This window comes from Biomphalaria glabrata, chromosome 15 (assembly GCF_947242115.1).
Source record: "Biomphalaria glabrata chromosome 15, xgBioGlab47.1, whole genome shotgun sequence".
In the NCBI taxonomy this organism is placed as follows: Eukaryota; Metazoa; Mollusca; class Gastropoda; family Planorbidae; genus Biomphalaria; species Biomphalaria glabrata.
In genome coordinates, this window is record NC_074725.1 from 6,960,931 (window position 1) to 6,979,295 (window position 18,365).

General features: G+C 37.4%; 2 protein-coding genes across 2 annotated transcripts; both read left to right on the plus strand.

Annotated features, from left to right (window-relative positions):
- Window positions 1-3,346: 3,346 nt before the first annotated feature.
- LOC106075211 (FMRFamide receptor-like) lies at window positions 3,347-11,619 on the plus strand. The gene is made up of 2 exons (XM_056012170.1): window positions 3,347-3,442; window positions 9,653-11,619. Exon 2 carries the CDS (start codon window positions 9,658-9,660, stop codon window positions 10,726-10,728), a length of 1,071 nt encoding a protein of 356 aa, XP_055868145.1. The 5' UTR covers window positions 3,347-3,442; window positions 9,653-9,657; the 3' UTR covers window positions 10,729-11,619.
- Window positions 11,620-17,082: 5,463 nt separating this feature from the next.
- LOC106075210 (uncharacterized) lies at window positions 17,083-18,162 on the plus strand. The gene has a single exon (XM_013236149.2). It carries the CDS (start codon window positions 17,083-17,085, stop codon window positions 18,160-18,162), a length of 1,080 nt encoding a protein of 359 aa, XP_013091603.2.
- Window positions 18,163-18,365: the final 203 nt, after the last annotated feature.

Genomic DNA, 18,365 nt, shown 5'->3' on the forward strand with positions numbered 1-18,365 from the left:
CGAGAAGAATTCATTGATTTTGTTCCTGTGTCTAACGTCAATGTCAGCGAATACATTAAGTACAGTCTAGACATGGACAAACTACTCGGCCAAGGCTACGATGGCTGCCTCGTGCTGGGTAGCATTCAGACAAGACCAACGTCTAATCTTTCGACTCAGGACCGGACACAACAGAATGCGACAACACATGTACCGAGGCTCAAAATTGGAACCAGTGAAATCTGCCCATGTGGAGTATCACCAGAAAATGCCGACCACGTCCTCCAAAACTGCTCTCTTTACCAAGAGGCCCGTATAAGACATTGGCCCCAAATCACCCCACTAGAAAGAAAACTATATGGAGAGCTCCCTGATTTGGAAACCAATGCGCAGTTCATCTCATGTATTGGTCTAGTCATCTGAACACTCCAACACAACAATGAGAACGATGAAGAAGAAGAAGAACTTTGTTCAGACAAAAATTGTGAAAAATATCCAAAAGCAACCCTTATCCGTTTCGCGTCCCAGCGACTTAAACTTGTTATCATTGACCTGAATGACGTTTCAGATATACGTAATGCCGTTGGTGTCATCAAGAAGATTATCTATTCCGTAACATTCCCAAGCGTTGGTTCTAAATTTGCCTCTTTTGTGTGAGACACGATGGACTGAGAAATACAAATTCATTCGCGGTTTAAGTGACAACTTTAAGAAGATCTTTGACTGTTTTGCGTATTTTAAAATACCATTTGTAAGTGAAACCAGACAAACTGCGTATGTAAAATCAGTGCCTGTTTCTCGTGTATTTCTGATTGATCTTTTAGTTGTTGTCAATTATTCATCCGTTCTTGAACCAGTTTCCGTGATGTTGCAGTCTGTCCATCGTAGCATAAGTGGCCGCTCAACAGCACATCACCATTCATATTAATGACATAATCAAAAACCATCTTGATCATGCTGAGGAACACTTTAGGGATGGCATCCTTAGTAAGGCAACACTGCTGGCAGACAAACTTGGTAATGAGTTGGTGCTGCCGAGAATTTGCAGTCGACAGATACACCGAGCGATTATTACAGAACACAGCTTTATATTCCCTATCTTGATTCGTTAGTTTCTTCATTAACGTCTCGCTTTTCAAGCAATAATAATGCTCAGTTCAACCTGTTGTGTCTAAATCCTAAAACAATTCATTAGCTGCAACGTATATAAGAATATCCAAACTGCCAGATAAGCGTTCACCGCCGGCTTGTCCATTGCGACGAGAAGAAATTCAATAGAAATGTTATTGACAGTTTCGGCAGCGTTTGCATTTTTTTTTTTTTTTTTGTATTTACATTGAACTAAATATGGTATATGTATCGGGGGGGGGGGGGGGCGAGGGGGCACCAGTTTTTTTCTTTAATATTCTCTGTAATAAAAAAAAGTTGAAGCTACGACATTCGAGCCATAGGAGGCAACTTGCACCCCCCTGCAAATAAATCCTGCGGGCTCCCATGGCCGGGACCCCTTTTTTCCTTTTGACTAGTCACAACTTCCATAGCTCAATGCTGATGAAAAAGATTAGACGAATGTACAAGTATTGACACACACTTATAATGAAACACTAAACAACAGTGTGCTGTCTAGCCTATTGCATACGTTTGAATCCAACTTTATCAGACACACCCAGAAATGTAGCAAGGTATACAGGCCTCAAAACAGAAAGTTGGTTCCTTCATGATTTATTATATTTGGCAGCTTGCAAATTGTATTTCCTACGGCTAGTTTCTATTCTGAAATAGCGAACAGTTTTATTTTTAAAGCTAACTATGTAAGCCGTTTTATAAATCCTCCTTTGGGATACCCTATTTTGATATTATGAGTGTAATTCATAACTCATGGTTTCTAAAGGTGAAAATTTCCAACCTTGAGCTAGGTAGTTACTTGATAGTAGTTAGTAAGAGAAGTCAGTAAAGGCAGTAAGTAAATGGGTAGTCATTGAAGTTAGTCACTTTTGACAGTTATGGTAAGCAGTCACTATAAAGTTATTACAATGTAGTTAAGATTTGTACCAGTTAACAAGTTATTACTATATTTGTCAAATATTTCTATAAAGGATTATTACTGATTATTTTTGGATTGTGTATCATATTTCCTATGTGGTGTCATAATTATATATATTGTTATAACCCTATTCGCGACGCAAAAGGGTTAACTGTGTGTGATCAGCTGACAAATGTGACACAGGCCAGTAATACAGTTTGGCGTGCTATATTGAAAGGCAAGGGACAGTACTAGCATGAACTTTGCAAGTGAATAGCGCCCGTGTTATGGTCATCTGATCATAAGCCTGTGCAGACCAGAGACACAGTGTGTAAGAAAGCGCAGTTCAAGACCGGGACTGTTAGTCAGCCGTGAAGTCGGTCCTGGTGCAGTCCTCCAGTGAAACGTACGAGTCCAGGAAGAGACAGTAGAGTTTATAAGTTTAGTACAGTGATATACGGTCTAACGTTGTAGCAGTTGATTGTGTTGCCAATTGTGTCGTATTGGCTGTTTGATTTGACCCTTATTAAAGTACCAGATTATTTGGAGCCTTGTTGTCAAGTTCTTGATGTGTTGATGTGTTGTGTTTAGCAGTGTTTACAGAAGTCCTGAGTAGGAGAGAATCGTAACAATATTATACGTATTCTTTGTGTTTGCCACATAAGGCAAATATTTCCTCATTTACGAACGAGCTTTGAACGTGCATAACTTCATCCTGATAATCCCTAACCATATCTAACATTAGAATATGAACACAATGTCATCCAACGACCATCTAAAATAACGTGGTGACAGGTCTGTCTCTAGATGAAGGCCTACTAGGTGTTTCCAATGCCCGATCAAACCATTGAATAGTTTTATAACTACCTGATCTCTCTCACGTTTATTGTCTTATTTACTTTCATCTTCACAATTATTTTCATTTTATTTGAACCTTATACTTCTCTTTGTCTGACAACTATTGTTAATAGCGCAATGGAAAATCACAGACTTAAAGCAAATATTTGTTTTCATATATTGATTGAACTGATTCACGTTTTTCAATTTACTTAATTAGCCAATGTGATATTGACAAAGAAAAACAAATAATTAATTCACATAAAATTAAAACAGGACTCGTTAGAACTAGATCAGCAGTGGGGAAAGTCTTGTTTGTTTTGAACGTCTTCGGATCAATTTATTTTAAGAAACTGATGTATACCTAGGGAAATACTGCATTCCTAATTAATCGTGCTCGAAGAGAAGCCTCATTAATATTATGTAATCATACGTAATAATACGTATATATTTATATAGAAAGAGACTATAGTATCCTTCAATTATAAGTAGCTCTAGATAAGTGACTTTTTTTTTAAATTTTGAATTTATATTAACTTTAAAAAAAAATCATTCAGTTTACTTTGAGTAACTAATACACCAGAAAAGACACACACTATACAGGTACAAATATGTATGTAAAATGTTACAATTAATACAAAAAAGTTGCTTCCACTTTAAAAAAACGAATACAACTGTGACAATTGTGAGCGTATATAATGTAAGCCGTTGAATTATTTTGGCGTGTTGGTAGGGTACAGCTGCTCGTTTAATTAATCTATAAACAAAATAGTTTGGTTTCAGAAGACTAAAAGTAGCCATGGTACCTTAACTTAGCAAGCTACAAAATATGTTGAGATATGCTTTTCTTGTTCTTAAAATCTAAAACAGACGGATGGACAGACGGACCCGCAGACGGAGAGACAAACCACTCAATAGGAACCTAACAGCGGCTTTCTCCTTGGAGGGCCTCTTAAGAAAATATGAACACTATATGTTTCAGAAAGCGTTAAGGTTTACTAATTTTTTATGTTTAGTCTGTACAAGTTTTAGTTGTTTTGTTGGGGATTTTTTCGCTACTAATGAAGAACATAAAAACAGTGGCGTTCCTAGGAAGGGCCGGGGTGCGGACCACACCAGGTTCACCCACCAAGAAACTGCACTTTTTCAAAAACAGACAATTAGAAAATATTGAAAATATCTCGATGCTCAAACATGTTTAAACATTAAACATCAAACATGATTTAAAATAGAGATCTATATATTTTATTGATTCATTTATTTTACAACAAAAACTTTTGGTTGAAATGCCATCAAAAATACACAAAACGTTAAAATGTAGTAGAGAAAAACATTTCGCTCTAGTATGATTTACTTATTCTATAGCAAGATATTGTATTGTTGTGTTTTTATGTTTTTCAACTACCAGCCACAATTCACAATTAGAGAATCTGAATTAAAACATAATGGAGTGTCATAAGAAAGTTTCCTAACATCGTGTTTATTAGGACTCCCTACGTCATTAAAGAACGATTTAATTAATTTACGACAGCTATTGAAGCTCTTTACCGTTGCTATTAATACTAGAGCCGCAGCTCAAAGTCCACTGCCAGATATGGTTATACTTCTTTACTTTCCTGGAAAAAGTCGCCAATACATTATATTAGCATCAAAATATGGGTTTAAATATTGACAAAGTTTGTAGTCAGGTTAGAAGTGATTTAACTGTTCTACAGAAAACGTGACACGTTAGTTTGAAATTATAATAAGAAGGCTCTCGTTATATCAAAAAGTTTCTCTTTCCCTTGGTCTAAACGGCAGATGATGTAAAGGTCATCTGCTTCTGTGGCCAACGGTTAATGAGGGTGTCATGTGGCCAACACAACTACCAACCTCCTTTACTTTTCCTCAACTTATGTCAGGTACCCATTAGAACTGGGTGAACTAAGAGGCGCCCTAAAAATGCCGAAATTAAAAATCCTGGTCTTCACCAGGATTCGAACCCTAGAAACCCGGTTTGAAAGACAAGAGCTTTACCGCTCAGCCACCGCGCCTCCTTATTATAGCAAATCATCGTGGCATTTTAATAGAAAAGAATAAGAAAGGACGGTAAAAAGCCATGAGAGGAATCTAAAGAAGCCAGGAGATAAGTTTCAAGAAGCCAGGAGATAAGTTTCAAGAAGCCAGGAGATAAATTTCAAGAAACTAGGAGATAAATCTCAAGAAGCCAGGAGATAAATCTCAAGTTGCCAGGAGATAAATCTCAAGAAGCCAGGAGATAAATCTCAAGTTGCCAGAAGATAAATCTCAAGAAGCCAGGAGATAAATCTCAAGTTGCCAGGAGATAAATCTCAAGAAGCCAGGAGATAAATCTCAAGAAGCCAGGAGATAAATCTCAAGAAGCCAGGAGATAAATCTCAAGAAGCCAGACTCACTAGTGAAAAAGAGAATAAGAATTCAATTCTTACATTTTTACAATTCACTGAGACTTTAAGAATCTCTACCAACCATTTTCACTAAGCCTTCCGCCGTTTCTTTCTATCTGATAGTCTGTGGCGTCATGTGAAAAAAGCTTTTCAAATCTTTAGTTGATTTAGAACTATTTGAGATGGACAATGCAACAGACACGAGACTTTCGTATCCTGACAATCGGAAACAAAAATCGTAAGATATATTGACTTTCACCAAGCTATTGGTAATTCTTTAAGTTTGAAATAGCGAATAGAACACATTATTTTTTTTTTAATTTGTTTCCGATTTTGCGTTGTTTTTTTATAGTGCAACGTTCATGTTGATACGGTGTGCTATGGTTCAATCTCTTTTTGTAGACCAGTGGGCAGGGGAAGGGGGAGGGGAAAGGGCAGGGGCGTAGCAGAGTAAACGTGGGCCCGGGTTCAGGAATAAGAAATTGGGCCCACTTTTAAAGTGTGACTGAACTCAAACTGGGCTCTACTGTATCTAATGAGAGAGTACATGTCATTGAGAGCCAGACAGTACACAGGGTACACCTGTTCCTCAATTTCCTCAAGCTTTGGATCTGTCCTGTCTTGTCTTGTCCTGTCTTGTCTTGTCCTGTCTTGTCTTGTCCTGTCTTGTCTTGTCCTGTCTTGTCTTGTCCTGTCTTGTCTTGTCCTCTGTCTTGTCTTGTCCTGTCTTGTCTTGTCCTGTCTTGGATTGTCTGTGTTGTCTGATACTACTTCATTTATTCTAATAAAGTAAGACTCCCCTTTCAGACCTTGTGGTCTGTAGGGCAGATGATGTAAATGGTCATCTGTTTTAGTGGCCTACGGTTATCAAGGTTGTGGCCAGTACAACGATCAACCGCTTATACTTTTACCCAACTAATGTCAGGTACCCATTGGAGCTGATTGGACTCAGAGGCGCCCAAGGATCCCTAAAATTAAAATCCCAGTCTTCACCAGGATTCGAGTCCGAGACCCCAGTTCGGAAGCCAATCGCTCTACCACTCAGCCACCGCGCCTCCACTTAATCTAATGCGATTCCGAAAACATGCAAGGGACACAACAATTAACTAACATACTTGATAAAACATATGAAGATTTTAACTGATGTTTATTTACAGATTGAGATGATCGTCTTGTCTATCTATTTAATTAGCAGTCTAATCAATATCCATCTTCCTACAAGCCCTGACCATATTCTCCTATCATGTACCCATATTTAGCAACGTCATTCGTCTGTTTGACTACGTCACTACTTTTACCGTCGCTAAAACAATGCACAATATATTTATTGTCAAAACTAACATCATAATCTCTAAGCTAAGCTAGTCACTGGAGATCACTTAAAGGGCCATTGTTATTGGCCAACCATGTAACATGTCGGGACTCCGAGCTACAAGCTGAATCTTCAGAAATTCTGAATGTGTTTTGGTCCCATTTGGTCGTCACACGTATTAGAGCACATTAACTTCCCACAGCGCATTTTGGCCCTAGTTTCCATCAGCATCGTTTAATTAGGAGACGATGGTTTTCAAAGCACCATTGTACAGAAATTTAAGTTCAACCTACTGAGTAGAAAGTAGATAGTGAGCTCAAGCTTGGTTGCACAAATGTTTGTTACTTCAAATAATTGAAAGACATATTGTTTAATTTGTTTCTATTTTTTCACAATTATTCAATGTACCTGAAAAATCATGAATCAGTTTTTAAAATATATTTAATGAATTACTGGTAAATCACATTAATAACAAAATGTGCATAATGTAAAAATTTGATATTGCCGTTCTATCCGGATTTGATTTGGAAAATCAGTCACAAACTAAAGAATGTAATTTTAGTATTTACTTATACAATTAAATAAAGTATTTAAACTAGTCGATATGTATTGTAATATTAAAGAAATAAATAACACGTGGACCAAAACAAAAGCAAATACTAAACATCATATAACACTCTCACAATGAGAAGGCTTAAAGTATTACATATCATTATTATTAGTATTAGATTTAAAAAATCGAACACGTTAGATTTAAATGAAACGCTGTACTGACAATTTTAGAGTTACCTCCCTTTAATAGATTAGATTTTTAATTTGCTCGGACACCAGAAATAGAATTTCATAACAATGAACATGATTTAATTAAACTAACGTAATAATGTGATGCATTTAAACTCTTATAGTCAACACTTTCCCTTACTTATCCCCGTTTGGGCCCCTAGTGGTCGTGGGCCCGGACGCAATGAACCCCAACGCGCCAAGGCTGCTACGCCACTGGGAAAGGGGGTATCTAGGATAAGGTTTCTGGACTGCCTTTAGGCTCTCAGCAAACATAAGTCGGGTTTCGAACTCGATAGGTAGCCAAGCGTTAAAGCCTATTAGCAACACATCCTATAGTTTAGCTTTAGATTCGCTTTAAAAAACTTTTTTTTTTTCAACTTTAATGTATTTTACGAGTTGTCATTGTGTCATTCGTCGCTACAAAACCTAACAGTATAATGTAAAACCGTTTCCGTAGCAAGGTCATCAAAAGTCCAATCATAAAACATATTCAGTTGATGTTACGTCTGCTTTAAAATTTTTATAATCGCATATCAGGTGTCCAAAAAAAAAGCTGATGTGCCGTAGCTGCAATCAAAATTGTTGATGTACTCGCAGTCGGTCACGCCAGTCGTGTGTGTGTGTTTAGTTTTATTGTTCCCTAGTGCTATTAGAGCATGGAATGGGTTGCCTGAGCTCGCCAGGAAAACCAGTGACTTGGCAGAATTTAAGTCATTGGTTAATATGCATGACTGAATGTATGACGTGTAGGACGTAATCATCTTCTTCTTTGAAGTAACGTCTGTATTATATAAGATAAGAAGATAAGATCAATCTTGTTAAGATAAACCCAAGACATTGGAAGTTCTATTGTTGTTTTGTACACTGAGAGAGTGTCTACTAATACAACATAATTCTACCTAGCTGTTCTTTACTGTCTAGCCACTTTATAGACATTTGTTATCTTCAATATATATATATGTATAAAAACGTTTGATGAAAATGTCATAAACAACGAAATGATAACATCATTTCGACACTCATTTTACATCTGTGCGTCAATCAATCAATGTAGATAATTATCTCATTGTGTTCATTAAGCCTCGATGCTCAACAAATTCAACAACAACAAAAAAACAGATTTTATTGATAATTTTTTTTTTTTTTTGTTTTTGTTTTGTTTTTGTTTATTTGAAGGGCAGGCGAGAGGAGATGGGGAAATTGACTGGGGGTGACACTATGAGGGTGCCGCACCGTGCTGAAAAGATCTAAGAAGATTTTTTTGAAAAATGAAGAAAATTCTGTTAGCAAACATTAAAGGTTAAGGAAAAAATACATAATAATTCTGAATGATGCTAATATAAATCTAGTATTGTTAATCTGAATCTAATATTACTAACACGAATCTAATATTGCTAATATAACTCTAACACTGCTAATATGAATCTAGCATTGTTAATATGAAAATAACATTGCTTGTATTACTCTAATATGCCTTATATAACTAGCCCATAAATGACTAGATGTAACAGAGTCGATAAAAAGGTACCTCTAAAAGTCGCTAAATCGACCTCCGTCGGACAATCAATGGTTATGCATCAGGGGCGGACTGGCTATATATGGGCATTCGGGCAAATGCCCGGTGGGCCGGTACCCAATTGGGCAGGTAGGGCCACCGAAAGGGTCGCATGAATGCCAGAAATTATTTTAAAAGATCTTTTACAATTTAAAGTTGAACAATTATCTAAAGCAATCATATGGCTAACAATTTGTGGGCCGGATTGTATAGAAATGCCCGGGCAGATCAGATTTTTACAACCAGTCCGCCTCTGTTAAGCATGCATTGGCAAAAAATGTAGGTCAGAAGTGGGTTGCGTAGCCATGGAAAATACTGCATTCCTTGTTGATTTTCGGACACGAAAAAGGGCTATTGTGAATCTAGTATTGCTAATATGAATCTAATATTATTAACATGAATCTAATATAGCTAATATGAATCTAGCATTGCTAATCTAATATGTCTTATATAATTAGCCCACAAATGAGTAGCTGTAACAGGATACCTCTAAAAGTCGCTAAATCGACCTCCGGCGGTCAATGGTTATGCCTGCGCTGGATGTCAAAATATGTAGGTCAGAAATGGGTTGCGTAGCCACGGAAAATACTGCATTTCTCTTTGATTTTCGGACTCGAAAAATGGCAAATATGAATCTAATATTGCTAATATGAATCTAATGATGTTAATATGACTCTACTATGTATAATATGAATCTTAAATTGCTCATATGAATATAATATTGTTAATATGAAATATATCTTGTTTCATGTACAAAGCAACAATGGATGCCTATTACACTAAGCATGAAACGATAAATTACACAACCAAGGCAGCGGTACCAATTGTCAAGCCTGATGGACTGGTCAGCTACGAGGTCCGTGAAATCATCTTGACCATCAACATCTTCTTTGGGGAAATTGTGGGCTTGCTGGGGATAGTAGCCAACGTGATTAATGTTATAGTATTTAGCAAAATTGGCTTCAGCGATACCGTCAATATCAGCCTAGCAGCCCTGGCTATAAGTGATATTGGCGCTCTAGTCACGCTTCAGGTATTTAATGTGCTTGTCAACCCATGGTTCCTTCAGTTGGACCTCCCGTTTTTGCCACTAGAGCTCCAAAGTTTGACGGTAGGCTACCCCCACAACTATTTCGTCAAAGTGACCGGTTTTATTACTGCCTTCGTTGCCTTTGAGAGATGCCTTTGTGTGACCTTGCCCTTCAAGGTTAAAACACTGATAACTAAAAGGACTGCAGTTGCTTTCAACGTTGGCTTCTTCATAGCAAACGCCTTGGCGATGTTCCCAATCTATTATACTGCCTACTACGACTGGAAATTCGACGCCAAGAAAAATAAGACCGTTCTGGGAATCTTCTACACCAAGAACATCAACGACGTCCTTGGCCCGTCCCTCTTACTCATCAACACATTGGTTCCCTTGGCAGCGTTCCTCGTTGTCATCCTCTGCAACATCATCATCGGCTTCAGGCTGAAGAGAGCTTCGGTGTGGCGCCAGATGTCATCAGGAGCCGCCATCACCACCCCGGGCGCCGCGGTGTCAATGAAGGAGAAGAAAATGGTCAAGATGATTGTGACAATGTCATCTATTTTCATCATTTGTTTCAGCCCGCTGTCCGCTTTTTTATCCGCCCGAGCCATCGTACCGGAGCTTAGTATCAACGGGGTATACTCCAACATAAACTGGATCGTAGTGACCTATGTCATGGCGATGGACACAGTCAACTCAAGTCTATCTATTGTTGTCTATTATCGCATGAGTTCGAAATACAGAGAGACGTTTCTTCTTATGTTTGGAAGACAGGTTGATAAAAATCAAGTAAACAAACTATAATCTTCTGACCGAAAATTAAAACAAATTATATTCTCTTTATCTAGGACACATTACAGAGGTAGCCTTAAGGGGTGGCGATTGGGGCAACAGCCCCAGGCCCGCTCCTGAAAGGAAAGGGGAGGAAAGCCGCGATAGCATAAATATTGTATAGTTTGTTGATTTTTCCTGCAAAACTTTTCTAAATCATTAGTTACGGTGATTTAAAGCCACTAAATTTATATTAAAGCACTGGGTATGGAATCATACAAGCAAAATCTAGAATTCAGAACAATGAAAGAACAGTATGTAATGCAGTCAAACGGCCAATAGTACAGACCTACAACATTAGAGGCAGACGATAAGGTACTGTATACACATAGTCTACGCTTACGGCTCCAAGCCCACGTATTGCTAATACCGCCTCTGGACTGGACCAAAGCATATTACGTCCCCATACTGGGCTATTCCTCAGATGTGATTAAGACATGGGTTACGTTTTCGAAGGTTTTAATTTACTGATAGGTGATGGGCAAAGGTTTTAAACATATTACCTAAAAAATATCCAGATTAAACTAGACCTTTTTAGGGGCCCCTGCATTTTGCTTGATATTTAATTTTTAATGTAAAAAAAAACACTAATTTGGGGACCCTCCTCAAGTGGGGGCCCGGGGGGAATTTTCAAATTCTCCCCCCTCCTCCCCTACCCTAGCTACGCCACTGAATCTGAAGACAACACTGCAAAACAAAAAGAAACAAAAAAGACGAATGCATTCTTGCTGTTTGGAATTTCTCTGAAATAGTTGCGTCATTATATACAAACATTCCTGCAGATTCACACTAATTTAAGCAACGAAAAGATACATAAAGGGAAGAAATCTGGGAGGGAAACTCACCACATTAAATCACAAACAAAACCAGAGTTCACTCGCTTACAAAGCACCCCCCCCCCCCCGCCCTTCCACCTTCAAGAAGCTGTTGATACATTTAATCAGAATGACCGCTATAAATTAAATGTAATGTTCGTCAAGCCATTAAACATGTACATAAAATATTGATATCCTCAGAAATAAATCAATTTTAAAAGAATAATTAAAATAAATTTTAGAAGTGTCGATATTAGATCAGATATTATTTAATGTGAACCTTACTGTACTCAGATCCTTTTTAAAAAAGATATTATCAATTCTGTATGTCCGTCCGTCAGTCTGTCTGTCTTGTAAAAAGTTTCAACACGTTATTTCTCCCCCAACCATTCTTGGATTAAATTGAAACTTTAATCAATTATTTATTGTACCTAGCCAAATTTGAATCAATTTAAAAATTAACCAATTAGTCAATTAATTGTCGGTAATTAGTTATTTAGTTTGACATTGAAAAAGGGAAAATAGCTTCTACATTATTTAAAGATATAGTTTTAAGTGCGGAGTTTTTCCCCTTAGATAAGCTTTGTTTTTCTTAAAGGATGTTTTTTTATTTTGCTAGTTATTTTATTATTCGTCGCCTTATTCATTTGACCATATAAGTGAATTAGAAGGTCTAAAGTAGGCCTACTTGTCTCACTTTGACATGCTTCAGAATTCTGATCTACATCAAAAGACTGAATTCTTTCCTCTATATGGCCCAGAAATACCAAGATTTGAAAGTAAGTACCAATCAGATGGGTAAGACGTAGCTGTAGAGGGTCGCTTTAAACCGAGACACCTGCTTGGAACCGAGACACCTGCTTGGAACCGAGACACCTGCTTGGAACCGAGGCACCTGCTTGGAACCGAGACACCTGCTTGGAACCGAGACACCTGCTTGGTTGCCGAACGTGACCACAGACAGAAATGAGATAAAATAGCGTTGCGTTAGAAAAACTAAGGTGACCAGACGTTCCGACTTGGACGGGACAGACCCGCTTTTGACTGCTTGTCACACTTTTCATAAAATGTCCGGGGCGGACAAGTGATATCCCACTTTCGTCAACGTCGATCAAAGTCTAGCTTTTATTTTCAACATCGGATTTAGCGCATCACCTCTTGATGAATAACTTCAAAGTTACGACCTAACGTCGTGTTCACTATTTAGACGCTTCTCGTGCTGCTGTTTTTTATGCGTGGTGGACGCGCACATATAACCAAAACACCTCTTTGCATATCGTCATAAAAACGTTGGAAGCTACTATTACGCCTTTCACAAAGTACTTCTCCATCATTTATAGTCTATGTGTGTGTGTTCAATCTAAGAACCTCTAGTGTCTATATTGCATATCAAAGTTTTCTGTACAGTTTTAGATCGATGAATTGTACATTATAATCGCTTTTAAAAAATGAATGATCCCAAACTCTCACATGCAAGAACCAAATGTGAAGCAAACGTTACAAACGTTTTGTCCCGTTTTTTATTTAACATGGTAAAGATGCAGGTTTGCAATGGCCAGTTTGTGACAGTGTTCACTTGGAACCACAAAGACACGAAATTGTTTCCCCTGATGATACGTTCCTTTGTGTCACTGTTAGAATGTTGAAAACAGAATCACTCCCAGGAGAAAATGCTGAAACCATTTGATAATTTATTGCAAATGGTTTTACAAAAACATGGACTGGAAGAGAAAGTTTAGCTTCCAGTTGATGGTTGTACCTAGGTATTTATATTTTTTTATATTTTGGCAGTTGATCGGTAACGCTAATACTAATTTAGGAGAACTAAAAGGGCTAGGACAAGCAAAAGGTTTTTGAGAAAATGCAGACGTTCAGTCGGTGTTGGCAAGAAACTATTGGCTGTGCTACTCACAATGTCATTAAACTATCGGTACTGTGGATTGTCTTCTACTAGACTTGGAAAGATCATGCGTGAAATTTTATTATTGATTCTGCTTCTACACCGTTCGAGTTGAATCTTTAAAATAAATCTACGAATTTGTTGATATAGAGTAAAGCAGATTTTTTTGGGCTCTAGAAAGATCAGTATCTCTGATACATGAAATACAAATATTTATTTAGATGCTGCTTTGAAATCATATCTCTTGTCTCAAGAGAAGTGACCAATTCGACAGCATCGACGCATGAAGCCTCTTAACATCGGAGTCTCCATCTGGTGTGTGCGGATGTGCTGCACATTATCGTCACATTGTGTTGGGAAATAATTTTAAGACAGCTTTGAATTATTTGGTTTAAAACATCACCATTTGCAATTCAATGATGATGATTTATTTGACGACATGAGCTGTGTGATAAAGTTTCCTTCCTCAGACAAGACATCTGAATGGAATCCAAGAAAGACAATGATAGATTCTCGGTGTGCTGAAATATTCCTTCAGTTAAGATTTTTTTGTTTTTGCGGATTTCTTTGAGTGACTACCAGGAACTAACGCAGTTACTGAAAAGTATTTTCTGCAGTGGACGCCTTGTGAGAACCAGAGAAAACACACAAAAAAGGAAACTTGCTAAAAACTGAAACTTTAGAAGGAGATTCATACTTTCATGATGGATGGTTTCAGAGGGAACAGCCTCACAAAATGGTCAAGTTGCCGGAACATAGCGGAACAGTTTAGAGGGAGATAACCAATTTAAATTTATATATCGTTATTGTTTTTTGTTTTTTTTTCATTTTGAAAACGGCTTATTTAATGGCGTAAAGAAAGCAACATTTGCTTTGAAACATGTGTATAGAATATAGATTCTGTATTTTTCTTTACTTCAATGATTGACAATTGTCTTGCTTTCACTCGTCAAATATCTGGTCACCTTAGAACAGTCATGCCCAACCTAATTCGACCTGCGGGCCATTTTAATTTCCGACACTAGTTTCGCGGGCAACATGACCGAAAATGTACAAAAACGAAATGCCATTGGCCTGACACAATTTTATTAGAAACTTGTGGATCCAGTATTTACATTACATATATATAAAGATATTGGAAGTTTATCTTTTTTACGCGTCGGAAACTGGCTTATTTTGTCCATGGAACCATATTAATGATTTGTCTACATAAAATGTGAGAATCATTGTTAATAGCTTTACCAACGACTCATTTTCTTGGCTCTTTTTTGGTTAATACTATAATTGATACTCCAATCTCACACTTTACAAAATAAATATGTTGTATAAGAGTGACCTATTATCATGTTCCACAAAAAAATGTCCGTTCACTTTTCCCAATAGATTCTAAATTCAGAGTCTGCTTGTAGTTTCTTCAGCTTTCCCATTTCATAAACGTACGTTCAATGTCATAGAACTAATTAATCAGAGAAAAAGTGAGGGCCCTAACTTAGGTAAATATACATTTTTCAACATTTTTTTGGGGGGAGGAAAGGGTCATTTTTTAAACTTTGTACCGACGATTCGGTGGGCCAGACAAAACCACGTGGCGCGCCGGATCTGGCTCGCGGGCCGTATTTCGAGCATCACAGCCTTTAAAAAAACACACCTGGTGAATCGGCTAGAGCACAGACGAGACTTTGAGATATCCTTCGTCATTGATGGACAGTAGTCATACCAAAGTACAAAGGTCCCACATACAGTGGGCTGGACTGAGGCTTGAATATCGACTTGCGACGTCGCAACTTCTGGACAGTTTGGACCAGTAGCTCGTTGCCACCACACAGGTTCCTATTTTTATCTTTCGTTTATGAGTTAACTCTTTCTCTCCTAATTGACGATACCAACGCTAATTCCACCAGAATGTGGTAAATAATTTGCGGAGAGAAAGAGTTAAGAAAAAAGTCATCGCTCTTACAAAAGGTCATCAGCTTCCAAAAGGAGATATTGTCTTAAAATAAACCCATCTTTTTTTATGTTACTAGTTGAGTTTTAAGAAATCGTGGGTTCAAACGTGGCCTAAATCTAATTGGTTAGGCCTACCTATTAACCAACATTCAATTATCTTTTTTTAAAGTACCCCATATGTATATACAATAGTCCTGAATTGCTCAACAATTGTATTGATTTGATTCGATAACTATTTCGCGTATATGTATTTGTTTGCAGGCTTTATGGTTGTTTTTTTTTTACATTATTGAATCCATTAATTCGTGTCTCAAAACAGCTCTAGATCTATATGTCTATCTGATTTTTTGATAAATAATGATGTTATCGAAGTAGTTCAACTAATACTTTTCTAAAAGTATGTAGGCCGACAAGCAAACTACAATGATTACTACAGTGTGACGACGATTAATTAATTCTGTCTCTCTAACTGTTACAGATCATTTGTTTTCACAGTAAAAAAATTTATATTAACATCTAACGTTATTTTCCTGTCCATTGTTTACTCAACATTTTCACGGCTCCCTCTGTAATCTAACTGCTGCTAATTAATGGTATCTCGTGAGAACCACTGTTAAGTAATGCCAACTCTGAAACACAGAATAACAAGCCTTCACATATTGATCCCCATGTTGTCAGTCTGCTATTTAATTAATTAAAACTTCTCTCAAGGAGTAATATGTCTTGAGGTTACACATCATTATTGACAACAAAAAATTTTGTAGAATAAGGCTAATTATACATCAAAGGCTTAGAGAAAGATAATGGTTTAAATTTTCATAAATTATTGATTAAGTAATAGTTCAAGTGTATATAAAATATAGTTATTTCTTTTTTAATGGAAACAACTAGCTGTGATAATTATCCATTTCAATTACAATTTAAGTAAATATTTAAACAAAAAAAAAGATTGATAAAGATTCGAAACTACTCTGAATTCTAAAGTTATAATAGTTTAGACATTAAACCTAACTGAATTCAGATTTTTCTTCAAAATAAGCATTATTGTGTTTCCAATACCAAACAATACATAACATAATAATAAGGCCTGTCTACGAGTCCGAAAATTAATTTAAACGTACGTTTCTTAATAAAACTTAATGATATTAATGATAATAATAATAAATCTTTATTTTAAGGAAATTTGACTTACATCTATGCATTACACAAAATAAAATATTTAAAAAAACAAAGTCACTAACATACACTTTCGTATCACGATGACACATTAAATCATAAGTTTACATCAGATAGTTGGATTTTTACCCTGAAGGCAAAAGATTCTCGGTTTAGTTTTGTGATCCTGACCTATATCATCTCTGTGATGGTAAAAATGTCCAAAAATCGTGCCCTAAAGATTGTTAAGAAGTGAAGCGAGAGCAAGGGCGTTTCTTTTATCTGAAGAAAACTTTTATCATTAAGCGTATATCATACGGTCTCAAATATGACTCATGGAAGTGACTATATTAAAATTAAGACTTAGACGTCAACAGTTTTGAAGGAATATCTACACAGATAAAACTAGAAAGATGTTCACTTAACATTCGATGACAGATACACCGTAGCATGTTCTAACATCTATGTGATAAGTAAGAAATGATAGATTCTTATTTCAATACCTCAGACATGGTTAACTACATAACAAGAGGGACGGTATCTGTGGCACAGCCTGATGGACTGGTCAGCTATGAGGTCCGTGAAATCGTCGTAACGGCAAATATCTTGTTTGGGGAAATTGTCGGCTTGCTGGGGATAGTAGCCAACGTGATCAATGTTGTCGTCTTCAGCAAAATTAGATTTAGCGATACCGTCAACCTCAGCCTAGCAGCACTGGCTATAAGTGACATCGGCGCCCTGGTCACGCTTCAGTGGTTCAATGTGCTTCTCAACCCATGGTTCCTCCAGTTGGACCTCCCGTTTCTGCCACTGGAAATTGCAAGCTTGACTGCAGGCTACCCCCACAACTATTTCGTCAAAGTGACCGGTTTTATTACTGCCTTCGTTGCCTTTGAGAGATGCCTTTGTGTGACCTTGCCCTTCAAGGTTAAAACCCTGATAACTAAAAGGTTTGCGATCGGTTTCAACGTGGCAGTTTTCTTTGCCATCGCGCTGACCATGTTCCCCGTCTACTACACTGCCTACTACGACTGGAAATTCGACGCCAAGAAAAATAAAACCGTTCTGGGAATCTTCTACACTAAAAACATCAACGACGTCCTTGGCCCGTCCCTCTTTCTCACTAACTCCGTGGTTCCTTTGGTATCCTTCGCTATTATCATTCTCTGTAATATCGTCATTGCCTTCAGGCTTAAACGAGCAGCGGCCTGGCGCCAGATGTCCACGAGTGCATCCAATACAGCTGCAGCAGCCGCGGTATCATTAAAAGAAAAGAAAATGGTCAAGATGATCGTGACTGTGTCTGTGATTTTCATCATCTGCTTCATCCCGTCGTCTGCAATGCTTACTGCTAGAGCCCTAATGCCCGAGCTCAGTATCACCGGAGTATATTCCAACATCAACGCAATGGTAGCGACCTACGCTATGGAGATGGAGACAGTCAACTCCAGTATCACTATTGTAGTCTATTACCGCATGAGCAGCAAGTACAAGGAGACACTTCTTCTTATGTTTGGATGGCAAAACAACAAACAGAAAAAGCAAAGCGAATCGCAAAGCCTGTTTCCTAAGACGAAACCGAATGATTGAAAGAAACCACTCATTTAATGATCAATCTGTTATTTCAAAAATTCTAAAAAATGAAAAAATGGACCTCATTTACCAAAAACAAACGATCACGAGATAATATTGATAAAACAACGAAAACAAACTGTCACGTGATAACCATTGGTGATCAAAATTAGATCGTAATTTGTATAGAGGAGATAGAGTAGCGTGACTCACTTTTGTTT

What these genes read in the sequence shown, in the direction of transcription:
- LOC106075211 (XM_056012170.1), top strand. Translation starts at nt 9,658, where the DNA reads ATGGATGCCTATTACACTAAGCATGAAACGATAAATTACACAACCAAG.
- LOC106075210 (XM_013236149.2), top strand. Translation starts at nt 17,083, where the DNA reads ATGGTTAACTACATAACAAGAGGGACGGTATCTGTGGCACAGCCTGAT.